Source organism: Fragaria vesca, linkage group LG3 (genome assembly GCF_000184155.1).
Source record: "Fragaria vesca subsp. vesca linkage group LG3, FraVesHawaii_1.0, whole genome shotgun sequence".
In the NCBI taxonomy this organism is placed as follows: domain Eukaryota; kingdom Viridiplantae; phylum Streptophyta; class Magnoliopsida; order Rosales; family Rosaceae; genus Fragaria; species Fragaria vesca.
This window is the reverse complement of record NC_020493.1, coordinates 12,113,017-12,129,906: the sequence shown is the minus strand read 5'-3', so window position 1 is coordinate 12,129,906 and position 16,890 is coordinate 12,113,017. Positions and strand designations below refer to the sequence as shown.

At 37.3% G+C, this 16,890-nt stretch overlaps 2 protein-coding genes and 1 pseudogene across 2 annotated transcripts in view; all 3 read right to left on the bottom strand.

Annotated features, from left to right (window-relative positions):
• LOC101315323 overlaps positions 1 to 4,066 on the bottom strand; it is an 11,417-nt gene extending 7,351 nt beyond the window's left edge. The window contains exons 1-2 of the mRNA XM_004295675.1: positions 3,916 to 4,066; positions 3,615 to 3,760 (exon numbers count right to left, since the gene is read on the bottom strand). Of these exons, the coding sequence (XP_004295723.1) occupies positions 3,615 to 3,760; positions 3,916 to 4,066 (297 nt within the window). The remainder of the gene's footprint in view (positions 1 to 3,614; positions 3,761 to 3,915) is intronic.
• A 1,591-nt stretch (positions 4,067 to 5,657) lies between these two features.
• LOC101315034 lies at positions 5,658 to 7,232 on the bottom strand (annotated as a pseudogene).
• Positions 7,233 to 10,961: 3,729 nt separating this feature from the next.
• LOC101314736 (putative pentatricopeptide repeat-containing protein At1g12700, mitochondrial-like) lies at positions 10,962 to 12,593 on the bottom strand. The gene has a single exon (XM_004295674.1). It carries the CDS (start codon positions 12,591 to 12,593, stop codon positions 10,962 to 10,964), a length of 1,632 nt encoding a protein of 543 aa, XP_004295722.1.
• Between the last annotated feature and the right edge of the window lie 4,297 nt (positions 12,594 to 16,890).

Genomic DNA, 16,890 nt, shown 5'->3' with positions numbered 1-16,890 from the left:
AGAGAGAGAGAGAGGGGTGGGGTGTTAAATGGAATTTCCAGTTGAAAAATATGTCCAGTCAGCAACTTAACCACTGATTTGGACGGCGACTTAACGGATGGACCTAATTGTGTGACATTGGATAGTTAATGGAGTAATCGATTGAAATTGAAGGTTAATGGAGTAAACTGTTGAGCGCATGAAAGTTAATAGAGTGACCAGTAATTAATTCATAATAATATTATAATTAAAAAGTTTTACGTACCTTATTAACTCTATAAAATAAAATAATTGAATAAATTAGCCATTAATGGCAATTAATTACAAAATATTCTGATTCGAAGCAACATTTACGTATTTCTTTCTATAAATTAGGTCTAATTAGTACATATGAAGTGTTATTAGTTACTAAATTTTTCTCTTTAATTGCTCTTACTTGTTTTGATAGTTTGATTAGGGGACTTTAGTGATTGAATTAACACTAAATATCAGCATATAGATGAGATTCTATAGCAATTATGGAAAGATGAATAAATGTTGGCAGGGGTCCGGACCCCTTCAAGACTGAAGGTAGTTCCGCCCCTGAGAGGATCTGACGTTCAAAATTGGTGATCATCAAAATTGTATATACACAAAACCAAAATTTAAATAACCTGAGAAGACAAAGCCTTTACAGATTGAAACTTACATTACCTTTTACTTTTAGATTCAAACGCATGAAATTAAAGCAGTGCATTACAGTAATATGCATAATTAGAGTTTGTATCGATCTGCTCATGGATACGAATATAACTATGGAGAATCAATCGTTGAGAAATATTCCAACAGCTTAGGAATTGTTTCTTGAACACAGTTTCTTATTTCACCAGTACGATGATGTTTATTATTTTACATGACATGCAGGTTACAGAGCTTATATTACATGACAAGCATCGTCAGAGAAATTTTTTGTAGATAATCCGATTGGAAAAAGAGATAGACATGCAAAGAAACTTAGATGTAACTGCCATATATCCCCACAATACAAAGAGAGTTCATGAAAAGTAAGCAATGCAGTTGCATTTGTTATGCATATTTTCCTCAGAAAAATATATTAGAACTTGCAGCAGTTTTTGATGTACCTGGCTTGAGGCAACAGCATATATCCCTCCTCGAACGTTGCAGCGATTCTCTCGAGTTCTGGTAATCCCATATGACTATGGGAGGGGGATCCCCTTTACCCCATCCATTATTTATATGCAACAGATGTAGTAATTGTGTTACATAATGACCATGAAGGTGATTTCAAGGTGAATAATTCAAAGGAATAAGCTGTCTTACAATAATGATCTAAGTTCCTATAAAATGTAATGATGTACAAAAATATCATGGAACCAGACTTCAGCATTCACTAGTACTTCATCATCTTAACAGACCAAAAGGCGTAATTTAACTACAATATTTCCATTTAGACATGCCTTAACTATAAATAATCTGCTGGTACCATATCTGTTAGCCCATTATCTCCTTGCCTAAATCAAGTCAATCCTATTTCTCATATCAAGTCTCTTAATGCTGTAATATTCTAGAATTGAATTTAGGCTAAATCTTGTGGATCTTGTAATTACATGCAGTTACTATAGACTAGTCATACTCTGCTATAAAGATGTATCTTTGTAAATCATGCAGTAATGAAAATCACTTTCAATAAATCTTTTTAACAGTATTCTTCTGAATTCCAATTGGTGCCTTCATAATCAAACTAATTACTAACTAGTCTATAATTTGGCGTTCAGGTTATCACAAACTACAACTTAACTAATTGTGGCAACCTATCTCTGCTAAAAGAAACTACTAGAAATACCAACTACCAAGTAAGTTTCTTGCTTCTGGGTCACAAAGTTGAAGAAATGAAACTTGATCCAGGTATCTATGTTCAAGTAACAAACAAGATTTCAAGATTTCTTGTTACGAGGTCCAAGATTTCTTGTTTAATCCTCACCAGATTACTTACATCTTGTTGACACCTCTAGGTCGTGCATCTACTGGAAATCAACTCCTCCAATCCAATGCGTCCAACAAGGGTTCTCTGACTTGAGGAGGCCTCTATTTATTGGTGCCTATTAAATAACATCAACCCAACAATCTGCATAACCAAACAACATGCACAAGTTTGAGCATTTTCAATGGAAAGTGAAAGCTTACCAAAAATTGCAAAAATATACAAGCAGCTAACTTTGAATGATGATCATCATTAAGCTAATTTTAAGCTGGATATTATGAATGATATAATTCCTCAGTTCCAGATGTAAAAAGAAAGCTTTCAATTCACATGAAACTGAAAATTCGACAACCATCCAAGGAAGAAAGGACAAGAATGTCGAAGACATAAGGTACCAAAATTTTAAATCTGATATTTTATAATCCAACCAAAATATTGACGAGCAAAGTAGAGTGGATGAGACCAATACATGTTTCTTTTAGGGACTTGAAGATAGAATGTGGAGCAGCATAGTTCTTTTTAGTACATTGATGACAGCGACTTGCTATTGTAAGCTCTGGAAATGAAATATGTAACAGAAGATTGACATTGCACAGTTCTTATTAATCTGGCCTGATTTTGGCTTTTTGGATATTCCCAGAGCTGCACACAAGAGCAACTAAAGAATATAGAGTCCAAAATGAACATTTCAGCAGATTTCTATTATGTTTTGATACAAATTGAGGCCTAAGAGGAATGTCACAATTGAATCTTTCACTTGTACTTAGTAGTTCTAGTGCAAAGCATGATCACTTTTTACTAAAGTCTATCTGTACAGTTGTACTATTAATTCTATTTGTCCAAAAAAAGAAAGATGGATGATCTCAGCTTTTGGTTGACATACTGTAAAATGAAATGTCAGAGTTTATATCTATAAGGAATTAAGGATACAAGTAAGGTGTCAGAGTTTAAATCACTCCAGTTTCAGATGCTTCGGGATTTTTTCTTATTCACAGGTTCTATAAACTGAACTGCAACTCTATTTTCCAGCTCTCTTTCTCTGGCCTAGCCTTGTGTTTACCGCATACTAAATAAATTTCAAAAAACAAACTTTAAGATAAGCATAGACATTTCTGGCCATTCAAATACCATCTTAGTCTGCCCAAATTCGCAATGTCCACCACTCCAAGATGAAAGAGCTAATTTTAACGATTCTGAGTTCACCATTGGTTCTGATTAGTAATCAAGATGGCAAAACTCAGTATTTGTATTATCTTATTCAATGAGGCAGTCTTTAGTATCATCAACTAGAGTAAGGCCTTGAATAAGGCCATCTTATACCAAACCAAATATTAGGGAATTAGTAATCTAAACCCCCAACCCAATGATGATACAAATAAACACAGAGCCATGTAAACTAGAAAGATCATTTAAAATGGTAATTTTGTGATTGCAGCATGCCGACTATGTTCATAGAACTAATATTCGACCCCATCACCCTCTTAGACAAAGCTCCTTGACCTTGAGAGAACAAATTGCCAGCTAGACTTTAGCAAAACCCAATCATTTCAAAGTTTCACACAGCCAAACAGAACAAAACCACAAATAGGGCTTCTTATTTGCATTTTTAAAACAAAACAAAAAAACTAAAAAGTAATGCATAGCTACAACTGACCTTGCGCCAAATCCAGTTATCATAAGAAACTGAGATCTCTGGGAATCGTAATCCCCCATTTCCAACAATGCAACAAGCTCTCTCAGCACCCGCCTCATGAACCGAAAGGGCGGCAACCCTGTTTGCCTTACCACCTGGACACATCCCTGCAATTTATGCTACAGTTAGTCACAGCATATCTGACAGATATCACAAGACAAAATTTCATCTATCTCATCAGTCTACAGCAAAGGGCAAAGAGTCAAACAAAAGTGTTTGATCAGATGGACTCTATCTCATACTGCTAATTAACATTACATACAGTTCCACTCTCTCAAACATATACAATTCCATTCTGTAGATGATGTACTGCAATAAACCAGAGCTACATAGAGATCAGAGAGGCAGGACAACCTAGCAATCCTGACAAGCTGCACTGGATAATTGATGCATATCCCAATCCAAATCTTCATTGGGTTAAACAGAGGCGACACCCTCATTCAAAAAATGCATCATCCTCGAAGTTGTTACTTTCCATATGGCGAGACAACTTTTAGTACGAAAGCCACAACAATATATCACCCGAAAGATACAGTAGGAGGGATCATTTGCAATAATCATTTAAAACGTGGCTCCAGATAATTCACTAGCTTAGGACATAAATATAAACACAAAAGAACATAGAAGAGTAATAATTGCAATGAGAGTTTTCGTTGTCATACCAGTTGAATGAGAAATACTTCTTCAGATATACTTATTGCCAACAACTAATATCCAGTCTATCAGGTGATATAATGATATAGAAATCAAATGATTGGAGTGCAACACGGGAATTGACATTGTGTTTTAATGGTGGTCTTACAAACATGAATCACAGAACATCCAACATCGCTAAAGGAGCAGTTTCAAATTTCCTAGTGATAATGAAAAATATTTATTCTGAATATTCAATTAACTTCAGACTGAATCTTTAGGGCAAGCTAATAATACAGGATCTACTTTATCCTTCGACAGAAAATCAACAATCAATTCCATAATTGATGCACCTACAGAGAAACCCATCTTATGCATTACTGGAATAAGCCTTGTAGCCCTTGATGCCTCATTGTTATTTAACAACCCTCGGATAAAAGTGTTATAGGTGCTGCCATCAGCAGAACAGCCTCTCTCTCCCATTTCTCTAAACAATTTTTCTGCTTGAAAATACTAGATAGAACGATTATGAGATAAGCAGCGGATTATATAGAAGAACTTTACTTTACTATTGAATAGAAGATTACAATTACTTGACAACACATGATCAAAAGTAATATATTCTCAAAAGTAAAATTACTTCACACTTGAAGAACACGGTCAAGTGTAATACAAAGCCACAAAGGTCTTTGTTGCCACGAAGGATGATAACGCCACGGAGGTCGTTGAAGCCACGAAGGTCTTGAAATGCCACGAAGGACTTGAAGCCACGAAGGTCTTGAATGGAGCCACGAAGGTCTCGAAATGCCACGAAGGACTTGAAGCCACGAAGGTCTTCAATGGAGTCACGAAGGTCTCTTGCCACACAGGACTATACTATGATCTGAATATTGTTCACACAAAAACTCTAGAGCACACATTCACGAAACCTATATTTTCTTCTCAATGTTTTTCTCTTCTCCCTACCATATATATATCTATGTATATATGTTAAACCCTAGCACCTCTATCTCCACATATGTATACAGCCGTACCTAGAGATATATATATATATATATATGTATATATATAAACCAAACCCTTGCAGCCGAACCTAGCTGCCCTCTTTTCCATCTAGATCCGAATCACCTCAATGCCATAACAACTTTCTAAATCTAAATTGTATAGAAAAGGAACTAACCTTAAACAGCCTATATCCTAATAAACTGAAAATATATTTGAAAATACATTCCAAATATATCTAGAACTATCCATATAAAAGATGAGAAATATAGAAGGAAATCCCAACCTATATGGCAAGAGACCTTCCGAATAGGAAACTTCAATATCTTCTCTTTGTCACTATTTTCGAAATCTTTGAACTCCATCAACTCATGGAGGCCAATATATCTTCACTGCTTCATCTAAGAGGCCAACATTACAAAGTCCCTTGATCATTATATTGTATGTCACCACATCAGGCTGAACAACTTTTGACCACAAACCAGAGAAGACCTTCATTGCAGATTCAATTTTCCCAGCTTTAAATAAAGCTTCAATGAAGATATTGCAAATTACAATATCCAGTTCCAAATTCTTGTCCTTCATCTCTCTCAGCAGTTCATTTGCCTTAGAAAGTTGTTGGTTGCTACATAGGGCTTTAAGTACAACTGTGTAAGTTCGAACATTTGGAAGTTGGCCGGAAGCCTCCATCTCGCATAACAACTTCTCTGCTTCTTGTAGTCTCCCCGCTTTACAAAAAGCACCAATAAGGGTGGAATAAGTAACGGCGTCAGGAACAAGTCCCCTGAGAGGCATTTCCTTGAAACTCTCGTAAGCCTTTTCGATCTTTTCACTCTTACAATATCCGTTAATCAAAATGTTACATCTCTGAACATTAACCATGGAGCCCTTGGTAACCATTAGATCAAAAACTCGTTTGGCCTTGTCCATTTCTCCTCGCAAACAATGATTATCCATAAGGGAACTGTATGTAATCATGTCAGGTTCAATTCCTCTTTAAATCATCGTCTGAATCAGACTTTTGGCTTCCACAACCTTACCTTCTTTGCAAAATGCATCAACGAGGATATTGAAGGTGAAAACATCTGGGAAGATATCTTTACTCACCATTTCATACAACAACGTGGTAGCTTCTTTCCAGTGGCCTATATTGCAAACTCCTTGAATCAATGAGGTGTAGGTAACAACGTTGGGAGCAATACCTCTACCAATCATCTCCGAGAAGAGGTTCTTTGCTTGGTCAACTAGTGTATGTTTGCCCAGGCTGTCGATGATGGTGTTATAGCACACTGTGTTAGGCTCGCATCCATTTTCTTCCATATTCCGGAGTAATTGAATAGCCGCAGTGTAGTTTCCAATCATGCAAAAGCCCTTTATTAATGTGCTGAAAGTAACCACATTGGGCTGACAATAACCTCCCTCCACCATTTTGTTGAAAACTCTTTCTGCATCAGCCGCTCGATTTTGGAGAACAAATCCGTGGATTAGAGCCGTGAAGGTTGCAACATCTGGTTGAAGACCCAATTTGAAGTAGTGGCCCAAGACAGACAAGGCATACCCCATTTTGTTCAAATGAGAGTAGCAATTGATGACAATGCTAAGAGTATAACTATCAGGAACAATTCCACGGAGACCCATTTGTGAATTCAAAGAGAGGACTGCTTCAAATTGATTCAATTTGACAAGTTGGTTCAAGATCTGAGTGAACTGGACAACAGAAGGCAGGAGATGCGAGTGAAGCATTTCATCGAACTCTTTCAAGGCAACCTCAACATTACCCACTTTGGGCAGCGAGGGTCGATCTTTTCGCAGGTGGGGTTGGGTTGGATTTGAGGATTGAGAATGAAGCGAAGCAACAAGCAAAGTAGAGAGAGGAAATAGCATACCTCTTGTTGTGCTGCAATATGAATCAGAAGAAAGCATTGGGCGCATCATCTTCAGCATCTCTGAAATTCGGCAGAAAAAGTTTATCGCTTTCAGGGTTTCAGGTTCAGCTACTCTGTTTTTTGTTTAGGGTTCGAAGGCTGTAGTTTTGCCCAAATACTAATTTTGTCCATTTTTAAATTTTAACTGTAAATTGTCTTTTCCCTTTGTTTAAATGAAATATAATGTAAATAGTAAATTTAAGGCAACAAATATCTGGTAACTCATTAGATGTAAACCGACTTCGAGAGGAGATAGACTCTATACTAATTTACAGATCGATAGAAGCTGTCTTTTTTGTCAATCTACCTTAGAAACTGTTGATTATCTTTTTCTACATTACAGGTTTGCTCAACAAATGTGGCAGTTAAATTTTCTTAACTTTCAAGTTCATCTTTTTAATTCCTGTTTGCACTAGTTACATTCTTTATTTGCTACTCCTTCTATATCATTTTTCGAAATTGCGATTACTACAGCGTACTCTCTTTAGAAAGCAAGAAATGAATTAATCTTTAGAAACTGTTCTGTCCATCCTGAAAATGTTATCTACTCTGCAGAGAAACTTTTTCGGTATTATTCTATTGTTAATGCAATTTACCCTAAGAGATTTTGCAGGTTTGTTAAGTCTATTCGTTGGCATGCTCCTTCTCCTCAGACACTTAAGCTCAATTTTAACGGATCTATTCATAATCACTCTGCCTCTTCAGGGTTTGTTTTTAGAGATTCAAATGGTCAACCTGTCTTAACGTCTACAAAACATATTGGCTCTAATGATGTTCTCACAGCTGAAGCTCTAATGATATTCTCACAGCTGAAGCTTCTGCTTTACGTGCGAGTCTTTTAACAGCATGGATCCATGGTTTTTAGAAAATTTTGGTTGAAGGAGATTCTTAAATCTTAATCAATTCCATCAATGGTATATGTCTTACTCCTTAGAAGATTCAAGTTCTTGTGAAAGACATTCTCTTCTTTGCCTCTCAAATTGGTCAAGTTTCTTTCACACAAGTTCACCGAGAAGCGAATTTCATGGCGAATGCTATTGCTAAACTGGGACATAAAATTGGAACACAAGCTTAGAGCATATCCCTTCCTCTTGTAGTTAGTCAGGCTTTTTATTTTGACTCTTTAGGTGGTGGGTTGTCATAGGGGTTTTGTTATTTGAGGTTGTTTTTTTTTATATTGTCGAAAAAAAATTGAGGCAACAAAAATTGAACTTTTAAGTATGAACTACATCAATTTCAGTAGTGGTTCTCTAAACCCAGTTAAATGGTTCACTGCTACAATAGTCTAAAGCGAAATGTTTCTCAACGCTTAAGGAGCCGTATCATCTTTTTCTTATAAGAAACTGAGAATTTTCATTGATCAAAAATCATACGACCCAAAAGATCAAACAATAGACATTCAAGGACATCTCGAGCAAAGCCAATAGAATCGCTTATTCAAAAACTAAATACAAATTGAGAAAAACAAACTAAGAAACTATTGTCCGAAAAAGTGGACATGAATGCATAAACATGTATCATATCGACCGGGTCTTAAGACCCATTGGTGTACCTTTCATCGAGGATAAAAGCGAGCGATTTTCAGTAAGATTTCCTACTCTAGCTAAGAGAACTACTCCCCTGACTCGAGGATCTTTCCCGACGTCTTGCTTGTTCCCATGGAGTCTGTCACCCCCCTGCTCCAATTTCTTGTTCTAGCTGCCTCTCGGCCGGCCTCTTTTCTTGGGAGACTTACGAGTCCTTCTAATACCCATATTGCCGATCTCTGAGATGGTTTAGCCCAGGTCTTCCGACTGCAGTGGCAGCCGCATCAAGTCCAAACAATGCTTGGCGTGTTTCCCTCGGTCAGAGTAACCTGGAAAATATCAGAGTAAGCTAGAGATATGTATGCACACACATGCCCCGTGAACCACACTGTTTAGTGGCCATACACAACCATTAATCCCTCTTTTGGGAGACTGATATTTTAATGTACACAAACTATTAAAGTGACATCTGTGGTGGTTATCGAGTATTGTAATCTCAGATGTATGTTGACGGTTTGGTTATTAATGGTAATTCCACATTTTCAAAAGAAAAAAAAATGACACTTGTGGTGGCTCAAATCCATACTGAAATATCAAACTTAAAAGCTTAAGTTGTAAACTTGTAATGTGGGCTTAAACCAACTAAATGAACAAAAGAATTCTTGCAACCTGGAGGAAAAGAAATATATCATGTTAAATCGAATCAATTATGTTCGTCAAAGCAAGGAAGAAGTAAATTCAAACAACTCGTTATGAATGTTGTAAAATCTACAACAGACTAAGCAACTAAGTGGTAGTAAGAGATTTAAATGGCCATAAGAAGAGGGCACCATAATCGGATGCAAATGCTTAAATGGGACCGGAATAGGGAGTCTAAATTAAGTGTGGCAAAGGCAGAATACAAATACGAATGAACATTTCAGTAGATTTCTATTATGGTTTCATACAAACTGAGACCTATGAACTGTCAGAGTTTATATCTATAAGGAATTAAACAAACTTTAAGGTAAGCATAGTCATTTCTGGCCATTCAAATACCATCTTAGTCCGCCCAAATTCGCAATGTCCATCACTGAAGAGCTAAAATGCTCTTTTTTACAAGTTTACTGCCACTATAAGAAATTAACGATTCTGAGTTCACCATTGGTTCTTATTTGTACTATCTTATTCAATGAGGCTGTTAATATCATAAACTTGAGTAAGGCCTTGAATAAGGCCATCTTATACCAAACCAAATATTAGGGAAGTCGTAATCTAAACCCCCAACCCGGTGATGATACAAATGAACACAAAGCCATGTAAACAAGAAAGATCATTTAAAATGGTAATATTGTGATTGCAGCATGCCGACTATGCTGCACAGAACTAATATTTCAACCTCATCACCCTCTTAAACAAAGCTCCTTGACCTTGATAGAACAAATCTCCAGCTATAATTTTAACTAAACCCAATCATTTCAAAGTTTCACACAACCAAACAAAACAAAACAACAAATAGGGCATCTTATTTGCATTTTTGAAACATAAAAACTAAAAAGATATTTTAAAGTGATTTATAGCATCAACTAACCTTGGGTCAAATCCAGCTATCAAAAGAAACGGAGATCTCTGGGAATCACCGATTCCAACGAAGCTCAACAAGCCTCTCAGCACCCGCCTCATGAGCCAAAAGGGCGGCAACTTGTTTGCCTTACCCTCCTGGACACATCCATACAATTTATGCTACAATTAGTCACAACATATCTGACAATTATCACAAGACAAAACTTCATCTATCTCATCAGTCTCAAGCAAAGCGCAAAAAGTCAAACAAAAGTGTAGATCAGATGGACTCTATCTCATACTGCTAACTAACATTAATCATACAGTTCCATAGTGTCAATAATATACAATTCCGTTTTGTAGATGATGAAGTACTACAACAAAAAAGAGCTACATAGAAATTAGAGAGGCAGGACAACCTAGCAGTCCTGAGAAATGCTACATTGGATAACTGATGTATATCCCAATCTAGATCTCCTGTGGGTTAAACAGAGGTGACACCCTCATTCAAAAAATCTTATGAATCTGCTCTGATGCATCATCCTCTAAGTTGGCATTTTCCATATGGTGAGACAAATAGGATTCGCGGAACATCCAACGTCACCGAAGGAGAAGCACTACAGCATCTTCAAGTTTCCTAGTGATATTGAAAAATATTTATATCAAATATTCAATTAACTTCATACTCTATCTTTAAACCATGCTAATAATACAGGATCTATTGTATCCTTCAACAGCAAATCAACAATCAATTTCATAGTTGATGCATCTCCAGAGAAACCCCTCTCACCCATTTCTTGAATAAGTGTCGTAGCCCTCGATATCTCATTGTTATTTAACAACCCTCGGATAAATGTGTTATAGGTGACGCCATCAGCAGAACAGCCTCTCTCTCCCATTTCTCTAAACAATTTTTCTGCTTCATCTAAGAGGCCACCGATACAAAGTCCCTTGATCGTTGTATTGTATGTCACCACATCAGGCTGAACAACTTTTGATGACAAACCAGAGAAGACCTTCATTGCAGATTCAATTTCCCCAGCTTTAAATAAAGCTTCAATGAAGATATTGTAAATTACAATATCCAGTTCCAAATTCTTGTCCTTCATCTCTCTCAACAATTCGTTTGCCTTAGAAAGTTGTTGGTTGCTACATAGTGCATCAAGTATAACTGTGTAAGTTTGAACATTTGGAAGTTGGCCGGAAGCTTCCATCTCGCATAACAACTTCTCTGCTTCTTGTAGTCTCCCCGCTTTACAAAAACCATCAACAAGAGTGTTATAAGTAATAGTGTCAGGAACAAGTCCCCTGAGAGGCATTTCCTTGAAAATCTTGTAAGCCTTATCAATCTTTTTACTCTTGCAATATCCGTTAATCAAAGTGTTACAACTATGAATGTCAACAGAGATTCCCTTGCTAAGCATTAGATCAAAAACTTGTTTAGCCTTGTCCATTTCTCCTTGCAAACAGTGGCCATCCATAAGGGAATTGTATGTAATCGTGTTAGGTTCAATTCCTCTTTGAATCATTTCATTCAACAACCTCCAAACTTCTTTCCAGTGGCCTTTATTGCAAGCTCCTTGAATCAAACAGTTGTACGTAATAAGGCTGGGAGCAATACCTCTACCAATCATCTCTGAGAAGAGGTTCTTTGCTTGGTCAAAAAGTGCATATTTGCCCAGGCTGTCGATGATAGTGGTATAGGACACTATGTTAGGCTCGCATCCATTTTCTTCCATATTCCGAAGTAATTGAATAGCCCCAGTGTTGTTTCCAATCATGCAAAAGCCCTTTATTAATGTGCTGAAAGTAAATACATCCGGCTGGCAATGACCTCCCTCCACCATTTTGTTGAAAACTCTTTCTGCATCAGCCACTCGAGTGTTGAAGGTTGCAACAGTTGGTTGAAGACCCAATTTGAAGCAGTGGCCCAAGACAGACAAGGCATACCCCATTCGGTTCAAACGAGAGTAGCAATTGATGACAATGTTAAGAGTATAACTATCAGGAACAATTCCACGGAGACCCATTTGTGAATTCAAAGAGAGGACTGCTGGAAATTGTTTAAGTTTGACAAGTTGGGTCAAGATCCGATTGAAAGGGATAACAGAAGGGAGAGGACGCGAGTGAAGCATTTCGTCGAACATCTTCAACGCATCCTCAACTTTAGGCTTAGAGGGCAGGTGGGATTTGATAGGGTTTGAGGACTGAGAATGAAGCAAAGCAACAAGGCAAGTAGAGTGAGGAAATAGCATACCTTTTGCGGTGCAATGTGAATTAGAAGAAAGAATTGGGCACATCATCTTCAGCATCTCTGAGATTCGACAGAAAAGTCGCTTTCAGGGTTTTATTAGGTTCAGCTATGAGCTTCTATGCTTTTTATATCTGGGAAAGTTTGCCATTCGTCCCTGTACTTTCGGCCGAATACTAATTTTGTCCATCTTTAAACTTTAAAAGACAAAATGGGAGTGTCCGGCTAATGGACGGCTGAAAATCAACATAGATGGGGCTTTTGATGGGGCCAATAACAATGGTGTTGGGGTGGTGGTACAAAATGACGCTGGTGTGGGAGTTGCGGCTGTAGCCAGACCATTTAAGCATGCTCATTCCGCTTTAAGTACGGAGGTTGCTTTTAAGTACGGAGGTTGAAGCATGTCGAGCGGGTCTATTACTTGGTATTCGTCAAGGATGGTCAAGGATGGTCGGAGATTGATATTGAGAGTGATTCTATGTCCCTATCCTTTTAATTACTGCCCTAGGGAGGGAGGATGAGGACTTATCAGAGGTGAGTCGGGTGATAGAGGATTGTAAGGTCTATATGCAAGCTTTTTAGTCCATCCGAACTCAACACATCTTTAGAGAATCAAATGGTGTAACATATATGTTAGCTCACCTTGCTAGTACGAGGTTACTTGATGATGTATAGTTAGATGAGACTCCTGCTATTATTCATAATATTCTCTACGAGGATATTAGCTATCTATCTAATATAGCTCAGGGTTTATGTCCCCTTTCCCCCCGACAGCAAAATATTATTATTAATAAAATAAATGGAACCGAGCGTGGGGTTGAGCCTCCTAGCTAAGTTGGGTTCCAATTCCCTATTTAAAAAACTAAACTGTAAATTTTCAAAAAACAAAAATACTATAACTGTAAATTTTTATTTAAACAAAAAACTGTAAACTGTCCATCTTTAAACTTTAATGGTAAAATGTCATCTACAAACAGAACAAGAAGTTATGGTATCACTCATGTTGGTACATAGAGATAAGTCTACTCATTTGACCTTACATGCATTGTTATTCCAAAGCAACTTGAATCCTCATTCAGTACTACTCGAGATGATTCAATAGTATTTGATATGCCAAACTAACTCATTTTGTTAGACCAAGCCTCCGGGATCTCATATGCGAAACCCTGGAGAAATAGATCCCATCGTTCTAGCTGGAGTGAAAAAAGGAGAAAGGAATGAGGTCTCATAGGTTCTGATTCGACATGTGCATATAGCTGAAACTACAATATTTAAGTAAGGTGATTACGAACTGGTTTGGCTTAAAACTCTTGAATTATTGCTTACATACATTAAATCGAAGTCTCCTAGACTTAAGGTATGTCTTTGCATGTTGGAAGTAATTTACGATCTGAAGTTTTTGAGTAGGAAAAATGAGATTGTACTCGAGGATTTGAAATCTTGAATTAGTTTCAGTTTAGTACATTGTCCGAGTTGTTTTGTGTTTGCATTTGATTAGGATTTAGGGCTTTGTTTGGCTTGAAATTTTGTGCTCTTGTTCTTCCATGTTTATACTCTTATCTGGAAATTTTGGTGTTATTTGATAAGGTAGTTGAGTATTATGTGCTGAAATTGTGTTCGTGTTATGCAGTGTACCTGTTTTGAATGTGAATTTGATTAAGATTATTTCGTTTGACTTGAATATTTGTCCTCTTAAATGTGGATCTGTATATTAGTAAACTGAAAAGATTGGTATACTTGAGGTTTTTTTTTTTGACGGTGGAAGTCCAGTATTATTGAAACAGAGAAACTTTACAAACAAACCCACAAAACCAAAGCAAACAAACAAAACGAGATATACCTTACAAACTCCAAACTAAACAAGATAAATACAATAGCAAACAACCCATCATTATCCATCCAGGTAGCAGACCTTCCGAGGGAGGAAAAAAGACGTGTCAGAACGGCCAAAGCCAGGCGTCAAAGCTCAAGGAGTCTCAGAAACGACACCTGATTTGCCGGAAACCTGGAGAACGCCGAAATCATACCAGCAAGAGAACCCCACAGCTTGTTCATCAAGAGCCTTGAACAATCCAAATCCCATTCAAACTGCAATTTCCAAATCTCAACACCATGCATAACATCTTTGAACACCATCAGCATAACGCCTGGCAATTCCTTGCCAGACAGAACGGGAACCAAAGAAAACATAAAAAGAAAGAGGTAAAGAGAAAGGCAGCAGCTGAATCGCTGACGTGCCTTTGCATGACATACGATGCAACACCGGATTCGAAGAACTGAATCGGTGAGCTTTCGTTGAAAATACTGATTGGTGAGGAAGATGTGCACCTAGAAAGTGAAGAATCTGAGATTTGAAAAAGGGGAGAAAGAAAGGGAGAGGTAAGCTGAGATCGGAAGATTAGGATGAAATCAGTGATGAGAAAAAGGAAGAAAAGCAAAGGGAAAAACAAGAGAAATTGAAGGAAAAGGCAAGAGAAAGAACAACAGAAGGGAGAGCCACCGTCATCAGATTGATCGGAGCAGAGAGCTACCACCAAGGAGGGTTAGGAACAGCTACCACGAAGAGGGTAGGGGAAAGAGAGAGAGAAGCAGACGGGTCTAGAAAAAAAAAAAATGTGTTGGTATACTTGAGGTTTAATCGTGACAAATTTCTTAAGTTAGATGCTTGATGATTAATATTTTTCTAGCATAGACGCTTTTGTTATGATATCTTTTTGTTAGTCTCGGCTACTGGGATTAATGTGGGTCCTATTAACAAGGGAATAGTGTGTACTTGACCACAATGGTTAGTGTGACTCTTCCCTATCCACAAGGGAATAATATGGCTAATATGGCTTATTCTGATAAGTACTTTATGTGACTCTTCCATTTTCAATTGTAGAGAGTGATATGTTTGGGTGCTAAGATTGAGAGTCTTGGCCTTGTCAGTTGTGAACAAAGCAAGAGTTATGAGATCGTGATTTTAGTTGTGAAGAGAGATACGTGTATGTATTAAAATTGTGAGTGTTTGCCTTATCAATTGTAAATAAGGCAACACTAATGAAATTGTGAAGAGGGATATATGTGTATGTACTTAAAATTGTGATAGCTTTCAGTTGTGAATCGACATGTGTTATTGTGATTTGAACAAGATCGAGGGCATGTGATTGGATGATCTTGTGTAATACTTAACCCTTAATTTGTTTTTGTTTAGATTTTGATATGTTTAAAATGGATGTTTCTTGCACCGGATTTATTGTGTTATTCTCATTTAATGTTGTTATGCTTTGATAATCACTTGTTAAGTCTAACAACAAAAATTGAGAACCTATGTAATTAAATTTGTTAATTCATATAAGTTATCGTGTGAACCTGTCCTCGTAAGATTATAATGTCTTGAAATTGAGTTATCGGATTGAGTATGCAAATACCAAATACCGAGTCGATTTTGTCAATGGGTTTGGGGAAATTCGCTAAGCTTTTGAGAGACAAGTACAAGCGCATATGTAGGCGAAAAAAGAAAAGAAAAAAGGAGGGTCTGCAGACCTAAAACAAATAAACAAGCACCAACTCGCCTCACCGACCTCTCACTCTTGTGAGGGGATTCTCACGCTATCTTTAGAACCCCTCTCTTTGTCCCCGAATGGGAAAAAGGCAGAACCACTGTCGTAGTCTCCCTTTCCTTTAATATGTCGAGTACTCCCATGTGCCTCACTCTGTTTTGGGGGTTTCTTTCTTTCTTTCCAGTATCATCGAGTTAAGGGGGATGACTATTGGTGAAGGGAATTAGAAATTGACTTGATTTCTGTTTGCATGTCCTTTCCTTTTCAAATTAGGGTTATCATCTATTATATTTTGGGTTGGGATGTCACACGATAAAATGAGATATCGTACTTTTATTAATGCTGCTAGTTCGATAGTGTCTCTCGCGCTAAAGCAAAGAAAAAACACGAAAAAGGAAAAATACAATAAACGGAAAATGAAGTTTTTGATGAAGAATAAAGTGTAGAGACAAAGAGATAGCAAGAGAGTCATCTTATTCATTGATAGGAGCCCTTTATATAGGGAATTACACAATACCAATATGGTAAGGATATGAATACATAGATCTAGTCTAACTACATATCCTATTGGCATAAGGCCAAGACACACATAGAGAATATCCTAGAACACTCCCCCTTGTGCCGCGCGTTGATATGCCGATGGTGCTGATCTGTTGCCTCGTCAAGTCACAAAAACCCTGTGGAAGAAAAACTGAACCTTGATCGTAGGAGAAAAAGAGTACAACGCACCCTTCACATTTGATAGTGACATGTATGTATGTGCTAGACTCCCCCTGAAGTTCGCACCTCCCCCTGATCTTTACATCAATCATAGGG

Excerpts from the sequence above, each read along its gene's own strand:
- LOC101314736 (XM_004295674.1), bottom strand. The coding sequence starts at position 12,593 with ATGCTGAAGATGATGTGCCCAATTCTTTCTTCTAATTCACATTGCACC.